Genomic DNA, 10,270 nt, shown 5'->3' on the forward strand with positions numbered 1-10,270 from the left:
TGTGTATATGTGGAGCTCAAACCGCTACAATTACTGTAATGTGCATTATTAAGCTTTCATTACAAATGAAGATTTAGACAGATCATGAAGCAAATACAACTCAGTTTCAGTTGTTAAAAAGTTAAGAATAGTTAACCCAATATTAAAATTGTCAATGTACTCATCCATTTGTCAGCATGACTTTCTTCTGCAGAACAAAATATCTTTTGAAAAACAAATGCATGAAGTGAATGGGTGCCGCCACTGTTCACTTACCAACATTCTTAAAATGTTTGGTATTTTGCCGAAGAAAGTCTTACAGGTTTTACACGAGGGTGAGTAAATGACAGAATTTTCACTTTTGGGTGAGTTATGCCTTTAACTGATGTAAAAAAAGGAACTTGTCCAATCACAGAGGGTTTATGGCATTTCATATTTATTACATTGACAAATTGCATTAAAACAATACAAATCAAATAAAAAACCCATTTAACCCAAATAAGCCATTTTAAAAAAGGCAAAACCACTGCAGGTGGTTAAAGAGCATTGCTATTGTAGACTGTGGTCTAAAGCTGGACTCCATCTGCACAAGTTACACATTTAGTCGTGCATGGAGGCTTACTCCCAAACCAAAAACTACTAAAAAGGTACCTGATCATAGAGGGCACCACAATCTTAAAAGTTCATTTCTCTTATAAAACGTAATGGTTGAATTGAATCCATGACCGTATATAACGGTAGTCAGCTAAAGTTGAAATCATAGACAAAATTTGAACAGAAAGCTCATTTCATCTCCCCTTTTCTGAAGAAATTACTTAGGGATTCCAGCCACAATTTCTGACTCGATGCCACAGTGGTCCTCACCTCTGAGAATCTTAAAGTAACCTATTAACAAAATAAATACAGTTTAAAAATTCCATTTAAAGAACACAGGCAAAGGATGAGCACTCGGTCCTTTTAAGATGGAAAGAAAAACATTTTCACCCCAGTCAGTGTTCCAGGAGTTAGCAGCAAGCCAGTAGGGGACGCCATTTTCCTCTCCCCAGCCCAGGATTTTAATAGCATGACCACCTACAGCAGATCCACTCACATGTTGATAGACACCTAGACATTTTTTTGGAGAAAAACAAGTTACAAACACTTGTGCGGTCACACACACGGTCACTGTGCTCTACATGGAAAAAAGATTGAAACCTACCACTCTTATACAGCAAGAAGTCTTCATATACAGTGAAGGCTCCCTCTACTGGGCCATTCTTGTACAGCTCTTTCATGATATCTTTCTCATTAGAAGGAACGCTATATGAAGTCTTTCCTGCAAATGACAGATCAAATACAGCAAATCAGAAAAAAAAACAATTTTGTGAAAAATGTAAAAAAAAACTGCTGTTAATAAAATAAGACAATTAAAGGGATAGTTACTAAAAATATTGTAATCAAACAACAGCATTACCAATTCAATTGTATTGACACAGAACCAATGCAAGTGAAGTAAATGGGTACCGCCGTTGTTTGAAAATATGTTTTTAAATACAATCATTTGTGTTCTGCAAAAGAAAGTCATACATGTTTGAGGTGAAAAGGTGAGTTGTGTGCGTTTTGTGTGAACCATCCCTTTAAGAAGAAACATCATTTAAACCAATGCCCTAAACTAAAAGCAACAAATAATGTGGCAAACACAAATCTGTGCCAAACTAGCAGATTTGTTAAAATGTCCTTACCAAAGTGTTTGTCTTCATTGTAGGATGGGCTGTAACCAGACTCACAGGACATGTCGCAGTTAGGAGTGTCTCCCCCTTCTCCACTGCAGGGTGGGCGACTGCCATTCACGTGATGCTCACAGGGCTCAATGGTATATGGCCGACAACCTTAAAACATAGTCACGGTTGAGCATTCTGAAGAAACTCAACGTTAGTCAAAAGCAGTGCAGACACAAACCAATGTGAGAGTTATAGAGTCCACCAGTCACCAAGCCCTTTTCGGTCCAGAAGTCCCAAGCAGCAGATGGGTACCCACCATTACACCTGAGGAGATTAAAATAGAATTATAGACTTGACATCTCATTGGCCAACAGGTCAATAACTGACTCAGTCCCCATAAGTAGACTTACCCCATGCCACAGCGGTCACAACAGGTAAGCAGGTCCTGAGAGGAGATCTCCAAACTCACTTTGCCATTGCTGTGGATACACACTCTGTCAGAGATCGCTTCTGCAGCCCCAAAAGCCTACAGACAACAAAAACCTGTGTTTAGAAAGACGCAACCAAGACAATATTATTTTAAATATTACAGTTTCTTTAAAAGTTCTCACCCAGCATGAACCACATGAGCCCTGGTCTCTGATCTCTTTTAAAGTGGGGCAGTTGGGCCACTGTTCTCTGGGATCAAAGCTAGCAGGGAGCTTGATGTAATCAGCATACTGCACCCTGTGCCAGAGGAGATGCACACAATGGATTACTTAAAACCCAGAAGGGAGAACTGAAAGTAGTATGTTTAAAGTAAACATACAACATAAGTAACAGTCACATGTGAACCAAAACTACAAAAGTAGCAAGTTGCACTTCCTCTTTCTTTGCATCTCACCACACAACATTTTAAAGGACTCACATGACAGGGAGTTTGGGTCCTTTCAGAAAAGTCCCACACAGCCTCTTCACATAGCTGTAGTCCACATTATGAAAGTTATGGCCAGCCTTTAAAAGACAAAAAAATGGTTTCACAAAAGTGAACAATGCCTTATACAGAACATGTTTTAAGCATCAATTAGTGAAACAGTATAACAAGATTATCTTACCGTCCAAGTAGAGTTGGCTTTATTGATGAAATTGACCATCTCATGGGAGAGAGGAGCAAGGCGTGGTCGCGCCCAGCTAACAGAAAGGGCTGCGATCACGCACAGGAAAGCCAGTTGCCACATCCTAAAGGGAAAACAAGTTACATTTTCACTTGCACCACCTTAACCAAACTGCTTTTAAAAAAAAAACATTTCAGTGGAATCTGTAGCCAATCTCACCCTACAATTTATTAACCAGATTAAGGAAATAAAAGATGCAAGCATATCAAAACATCAGTTTAAACAGGTTGAATGGCACTTCAAGGACACTTCAAAACAGACCACTGACTGCTCACTGCAGTGTGCACTTAAGACTGCAGTCAGACAGAAATTGAAGCTTTAGACATTGACAAACATACAGTCAACCACTCAATGGGTAAGCAGTACAGTAGTGAGGGCTAGTTACTCTGTCCTGCATGTCCAGTTCCTGTTTTAGGCCAAAGATTAAAGATTAAGCAATATTTGCTTCATTTTGCCAACTTTAGTTAAAACCAAATTAGATAAAAACTGTACAAGTCATGAGAGCACCGATTTGATAGAACCCATTTATTTTGCTATGCTTACACAAGTCGGGTTACACTTCCTCAAAACAGTCCATTGACATCACCAATCATGGGTTTTGTTTGTTAGAAGTGTGCATGAGTCAGCAGATTTACTGTAATAACCTGCCGATTTATGGCAAAGCCAGGCTTACTGACCAAAGGCTACTATAAATTTAACTAAGTTAATACGACCAAATTCGCTGCTCAAAGATATATTAACGGAGTTACATAGTTGAGGAAGCAGAGATGACAAAAGTAAACAGATCTTGTTTGTTGCTAATTTAAGGGGTTTCCATTTACACAATGAGCTCACACCAACAAGCTTGAAAGCGAATATTGCATTCATAAAGAAACTAGATGCACACTACAACCAGTAAAGCATTTAGGCGTGCGTTTTAGATAATCTGAGGTTTCTTTATCACACTTTCGCTTTAACAACAGGCCCTGTTGACGTTACACAAGTAACGTTAACGGCAAAACATGAACGCATTTCTAGCAAAACGAGATTGACGTTGAAAGACCAGTAAGTGTAATTTATAATGATGTGAATAAATAATAAACAAATGTAGACGGAATATTCTCTTATAAACATTATCATATACAATCGGCCCATTCGAGTAACTAATCAAATTACACAAAATAACCCAAATAAAAAAATTACATTAGGATTGTAGAAACACATGGGTCATACCTGCTTTTTTTTTGTCCGCAGACTCTGCTTCTTTTGCGGGTCGAAGTGTCACACTCCCTAAACTGAGCGGAAAATTAAAGTCAAAGCGCATTGATGTCGGTTATAAAGCGACGAGAGATCACGTGATAAGTCATGTGCACGTAAATCTGATGACCCTCACGTGATCACAGAACTCTTTCTTGAGTAGTCAGTCACAGCACTCTTGATTGATTCGTAAATGTAATTATCACCGAATTTGTGGTAGTTTTCTTATCTACATCTCACGACTATGTAAATAATTTTGCTTACATAAGGCCTATCAACGGGGACATCTTTTATTCAATGCATAAACCAAACTAAAAACAATCGAGCTTTATTTTATTAATTATATTGTTTTTCTTGTGGCATTGAGTTTTTTATACAACTTTTTAAAATAAAAAAATATTAATAAAACTTGTATTAAACAGTATTCGCACCACGCGAAAAAAATTCAAAGCAACAAATTAGACAATCACATGGGTAAAATATTCATGTTCGTAGAAGGAAATCTGATTATGTATCTTCAGAGGCATTTACATAATATTTGTTTAATAATTAGAGTCGTTTTTATAACCATTTTTGGTCAATGGTATCGTATCAGGCGTGCGGTCTTTGATGACGTCACGAGAGCGGCAGTCTCCAAAAACTGAAGACAGCGGACCGCGCCGAGAATACCAAACTTTGAAACCACAACTACTGAAAAAGGAAGGTGTCCTGCAACGATGCAAAATCAGAAGGGAAGAGAGATCATGTGGAGTCACGTCTGCTTGTACTCTTTCTCAGGAGTCGTTATTGTATTAGAGAAAGTGGCACGTAAGTTATTTTCTATGAAAGTATTTTCCGTTGAATCATTCCTTTCCAAAACGCTTATTGTGCCTTCAAAACAAATTTGGCAACCGCATCAACATACTGCGGTTAGGTTTTGTCGTGCATGTTGTTCATGTGTTCCTGGACCAGAAAATAACGTGTTTTTGTGTTACTCGTACATTACCGTTGCCATGGTTTCACTGTATTTGAGCGCCTTTTTCATGAATGGAGAGTGGAGGGGGCGTGTTCTGTTCGCTGAGCTGCTTTACATTAGACAAGACACTACAAGATCTGAAACAAAATAGAACTCATAGCTATGTAAATAACTTTTACAAAAATAACATTATTACATTATAATATATATTTAACAGATCATTACCACAACGTATTTGTTATTAGGCCTATACATGTATATTTTCTAAACATTTGTTAAACATAAAATGTTGAATAATGTCTTGTTAACTTACATGTGATACTGAAAAGGTTAACATACACAAGTTTAGAAAATAAACTCTACCGTACATTAATTCATTAAAATAGTAAAATCTTCCTTAAAAGTATTGTTTTACGTAATATGTTGGACAATAAGTTCATAAAAAAAATTTGTTTCTAGTCTAAAGTTCCTCCCATGCATCATCTTTTAGACTGAAATCAGAAACTATGTTGTTTATTTCTTATTTGTCTTTTCAGTTGTCTTATGCTTCCTGTACTACCTCTGGATAGAGAAGGACCTGCTGGCTTGGCTGACTCTGGGTCTATGTTTGCCTGCCATCGCTGTGCAGCTACTTAGTCTGAAGTGGTATATTACAGATACAGAAAAACACAAGCCTTCAATCATCTTTGTGCACTGCCTGCATCTGGGGATCTTTCACAGGTCAAAAACTTAATGTATATTATGACTGCTTTTATCATTCCCATTATTCTCAATGGGGATTTTAAAACTGTATATATTGTAATAAAAACTGTATATAACTGTTTAACTTTATAAATAATTTATAACTGTATAATATATTTTTTAAATTTAAATTGGCATAAAGGCAATACAACACACTACCCCGATGTACAAATACTTTTCAATAGGGCTGTTCGATTCTAGAATTTTGGGGATAAATTCCGATTCCAATTCTTAGTTTTGGAATCGAAAGGATCGATTCCAAGAATCGATTCCTAGCTTTCGTTTTCGATTCCCATTTGATTCCCAGTTTTACTACAGATTTTAATTTGTTATTAAGAAATTGACACATTTTTCATGCAATACAAATATCTAAGTATTTATAAAGAATACTGTGAGTATGTTGTAAGTGTTAATGACAGACAAATCTCTAGAGAGCTAACTCTTTTCTTTGCTTTTTAATATACTCACATGTTTTATTGTTGCTACTTTTTCTCGTCTTCCCATTTAATGTTAAATGCAAGTATGCTATAGTGCCGACAGGTGTTGAAATAGTGCTGTCTATCTTTAACAGCTTTAAACAGATGTCCAAGTTTAGAAATATGTTATGAGACTGTGCATTATACATGCAGCTTTCTTCACGCGCACACGGATCTCATCTGTAGAGAGTACGAGAGGACGGTCTGTTATACAGTCCGTCTGAACAAAAGTATTTATATGATTTGTGATATGTGTGGATTTATATATTATATATGCATAGTGTGGCAAACAAACCATTGCTTTTATCCATCAATGCAGAAGATTTTATGTCAGCATCGCAATTCCACAGCTCTAGACTTCATCTATCATTTTTTTCTAAAGTCAGAACTATTTTTGACAGGTAACTGATGTGACCGAAGAAAAATCACATGGCAAATGAAACCAGCTAAGGGGCGGGGCTTGTGCTTATGAAGGCCTCTTAAAGAGGAGTCGATTCCGTTAATGGAATCTTTTCGGAATCGATTACCAGCCCTACTTTTCAACTGAAATAATATCATTAATATAGTTTTCATATCGTCATAGGAAAAAACAAAACATTCTAATAGCCATGAAATAGTTTTCCCAATCATTTTTATTTATTTATTTTGATGTGACCCAAGCATGTTGTTACAGATTTCATGAGATTCCCCAAATCATGCTATATTTCATAATAAATCATATGATGCTGTGTGATATGTTTGCAGGTTATGGGAATGCATGAAGTCTCAGAGAGGGCAGGTTGATTCTGGGGCATTGTTAATACAGCAGGCCGATGTGTCTGCTCTGTGTTTGATCGAATCTCTGTCACTCAGCTTGCCTCAAAGTCTACTGCAGACATACAGTTTATTCACTCTTCACACTGGCTTTCTGACACCAGGTACAGTATACGACTTCTTGTAGGCACAAGCAGAACTAGCACGGCATCCACATTTTTCTGGGAAAATAATAAAATGATCAGGCAGTGTGTATGATAGAATGAGTCATTGACTATTAGGAAAGAATATTAAATACTTATTAACTAAGTACCTGGTATGCAACTGTAAAACTGCCTAAATGTGGTAACATGTTTTAATAGATATGATTAAATGTAAACTAATAATTCAATTTTGTATTCACATGTTCAACTTTCTCTTATCTGAATATGAGTGTTAACTGTGTTGAATTGATGTGCTTTTAACAGTGACCTTGTGTGTTGGGCTGAGCCTGCTAAACGTGTCCTGGTTCCTGGCCCTGTACAGCCGATCATGCTTATTGCTCCGGCCTGGTCACCTGCATATGACCCCTGCTGCTATGTTGTGCCAGCTCATATGGCGAGGTGGCATGCTGGGCGCCAGGGTTGCCAGCCTTATGTTTTTCTGCAGTATATTTCATTGGTGGGCCTGTGGGGTCATGGGTGAGTTCAATGTTACTCAATAAATACACTCTCAAGTCACAAATTGCATTGAAAACCTTTTGTCTCTTTTAACACAAAGCCTTTAACAGTTAGTTTGCGTGATATTCTTGAGTACCTTAGTGTAATGTGTCATTGCCCAGCTCTCACCTGTTTATTGATGATTTGATAATAAATGTCTCTTTAAATCCCTGCTCAGGTTTCCACTGGCTCATAATGACATTCTGGCTAGTGTCTCAGCAGACAGAAATCTGTGTTAACCGCAGTTCCTGGCGTTTCTTCAACTTAGTTTTGGGAGCTATACACATTTTTCTGTTCTTCAACGTCAAAGATGGCCCCTCGCGGTATCGCATGGTTGGGTTCTATTTGGTAGGTTCTTCTCAAATGCAGAAATCAGTTTCACAGATATCAACAGAATATTATCCGAAATAAGTGAGACTTACAAGCTTCATTTTTGTTTCTTGGCACATGGATTTAAAAGATCACTGACCTGTGCCATTTATCTGTGTCATAGTTAATGATGTTGGAGAACACTTTCCTTCTTCTTCTGGCCTCAGATTCAATCAGTGAACCTTCATGGAATAGTATGAGCTTTCCTGTGGCTGTCCTGTGCAGCTTCTTTATTGGTAAGGATGTTATATTTACATTTATGCATTTTGCAGACGCTTTCATACAAAGCGACTTAAAGTGCATTTAAGGAATACATTTTAATCAACAAACCCAGGACATTACCAATTGAGCTACAGATATTTTAAAACTTGGAACAATGTGCTGATATAATGCAGTTTAACCTGCTGTTTATATTTTTCTCTGTTAGGTGTCATTTTTGTTGTTCTTCACTACCGATTTCTTCATCCAAAATCTACTGAGATCCTTCATAGCTTAAGACTTCAAATGAGCATGACCGCTATTGAGAGAACAGAATCTGATCTACAGCGCAGGGAGACTACACTTGAATCCTGTACAAATAGACATGGCACATTCTCTGTCACTGGTTTTGCTCCAGAGAAGCATGAAGAAGCCTGTTCTACTCAACCTCTAGAGGACTGCGGGCACCATCATCATATGTTACTTTTCCTTGCTCTCAAAACTGGAACCCCAAGCAAGATCGAGCGCCTTTGTCAAGCACTTTCAGTCTTACCAGGGAATGATAATGTGACAGACGCACATTCTGGATTAAAAGGTTATAATCAGCTGCCGTTGGATGTAAATGAACATTTTGAAAGTTTACCTGACCATGCTGTTGAAAACAGAGGGGATGCTGAACATGTTGAGAGACTCGCCGGTGCTGAGCTCAGAGAGTCTCCAGACGGCCAATCTAAGATGCTGAAGGATGCGGTTTACAACACATGTCCTGTAGATGGCAGCAGTACTGTTTACTTTAGTGCAGAACCTCACTCTTCTTATAGTGTTGATGATGGTACTTTAGAAAAAGAGAACATGACTGTAATAAGTCCTATCATAACTGGAGCTGCACGGCACCTGACTGCCAAAGAATTATTAAACAGGAACCCATGCTTTACCTCAACTCCAATACCAGACCTCAAAACCATGCACAATACAAGTCCTCGATTAGGGGGAGTTAGGAGACAGGTCAATTTTTAATGTTAGATCATTAAAATGTGTGGAAAAGGTTGGTTTAATTTGGAATACAGTGTATTAAGTTTTTCTGCCTTCTCAATCATATTATACTAACAATTATAGCCACAACTAAAAAAGCTATTGTCTGTATTTTTACTCATAGTTATAGTATCGTTATCATTGGTACGACTAGTTATAATCTCAGTGATATCAGATTAGTTTACATATATTTTTATATTTCAAATTGCTGCTCTTGTTTTGTCTGAATTACCATAGCATTTGTGTGGTTGTTTAATGTATTTTGAGTATGTTTTGTGTATTTTTAAATGTCTTGTGTTTATATGTTTCATTTGTAATTTTATGTCTTATTTCATAATGTTTAATGTGTCAAAGTATATTTATGTAAAGGGAACACCATATATTTTAAAACAATATTTTACATTTTTTATATTTATGGTTCTGTGTGACAAAAAGGTGAACAACATTTATAGTTGTTAAAATGTAAAAAAAGCTGTTTATGCTACCAATAATGAATTAATTGCCAATGTTAGCATGTTAAAGCCTTTTAGTCATTATTGTCAAAAGCTTTAAATCTTTTTGTGTTATAATTTGCATTTAATTGCATACTGTATATATACTTTTTATGGTTACATATATTAAAGGTTATTTAGTTTTGTATTTTGTAACATTTTTCAATCTTATTTTATCTTTCTTTGCTGCCGCCTCTGTGCTGTCTGTTTCAAACTGGGACTAAAATACTTCAGATGTGTGTTTATTTACAGTATTAGTACCATATATATTGTAATGAAAATCCTATCTGTCCATTAAACATTTTTGTCCATTAAACATGAAATTAACAGTGAAGTGGGTATTTGTCCAGGGGTTTTCCTGATTATGGCTGATCAAACTCTTCAATACTAAATGTGTGCTGTGAATAAACAAAAACGGAGATGCTCAGTTTTAATTTATATTTACATTTAGTACAAATTTTTATAATCAGATTGACACTATTTTTTTT

General features: G+C 36.7%; 2 protein-coding genes across 2 annotated transcripts; one reads left to right on the forward strand and one right to left on the reverse strand.

The window, feature by feature from the left end:
- Positions 1 to 393: 393 nt before the first annotated feature.
- Positions 394 to 4,177, reverse strand: ctsba (cathepsin Ba). The gene is made up of 10 exons (XM_057344520.1): positions 4,046 to 4,177; positions 2,774 to 2,897; positions 2,587 to 2,672; positions 2,291 to 2,405; positions 2,090 to 2,205; positions 1,918 to 2,003; positions 1,701 to 1,847; positions 1,178 to 1,294; positions 955 to 1,083; positions 394 to 864 (listed from the first exon to the last, which is right to left on the reverse strand). Exons 2-10 carry the CDS (start codon positions 2,894 to 2,896, stop codon positions 791 to 793), a joined length of 993 nt encoding a protein of 330 aa, XP_057200503.1. The 5' UTR covers position 2,897; positions 4,046 to 4,177; the 3' UTR covers positions 394 to 790.
- Positions 4,178 to 4,738: 561 nt separating this feature from the next.
- Positions 4,739 to 9,494, forward strand: xkr5b (XK related 5b). The gene is made up of 7 exons (XM_057344570.1): positions 4,739 to 4,876; positions 5,561 to 5,744; positions 6,986 to 7,158; positions 7,462 to 7,674; positions 7,871 to 8,040; positions 8,186 to 8,297; positions 8,489 to 9,494. Exons 1-7 carry the CDS (start codon positions 4,786 to 4,788, stop codon positions 9,274 to 9,276), a joined length of 1,731 nt encoding a protein of 576 aa, XP_057200553.1. The 5' UTR covers positions 4,739 to 4,785; the 3' UTR covers positions 9,277 to 9,494.
- The last annotated feature ends 776 nt before the right edge of the window (positions 9,495 to 10,270 follow it).

This window comes from Triplophysa rosa, linkage group LG10 (assembly GCF_024868665.1).
Source record: "Triplophysa rosa linkage group LG10, Trosa_1v2, whole genome shotgun sequence".
Classification (NCBI taxonomy): Eukaryota; Metazoa; Chordata; class Actinopteri; order Cypriniformes; family Nemacheilidae; genus Triplophysa; species Triplophysa rosa.

Coding starts and splice junctions, on each gene's coding strand:
- ctsba (XM_057344520.1), bottom strand. CDS start 2,896: ATGTGGCAACTGGCTTTCCTGTGCGTGATCGCAGCCCTTTCTGTTAGC. Junction 2,673..2,773: donor AAGCCAACTCTACTTGGACG/GTAAGATAATCT, acceptor TGTCTTTTAAAG/GCTGGCCATAACTTTCATAA. Junction 865..954: donor CACTGACTGGGGTGAAAATG/TTTTTCTTTCCA, acceptor TTTTGTTAATAG/GTTACTTTAAGATTCTCAGA.
- xkr5b (XM_057344570.1), top strand. CDS start 4,786: ATGCAAAATCAGAAGGGAAGAGAGATCATGTGGAGTCACGTCTGCTTG. Junction 7,159..7,461: donor CACTGGCTTTCTGACACCAG/GTACAGTATACG, acceptor TGCTTTTAACAG/TGACCTTGTGTGTTGGGCTG. Junction 8,298..8,488: donor CCTGTGCAGCTTCTTTATTG/GTAAGGATGTTA, acceptor TTTCTCTGTTAG/GTGTCATTTTTGTTGTTCTT.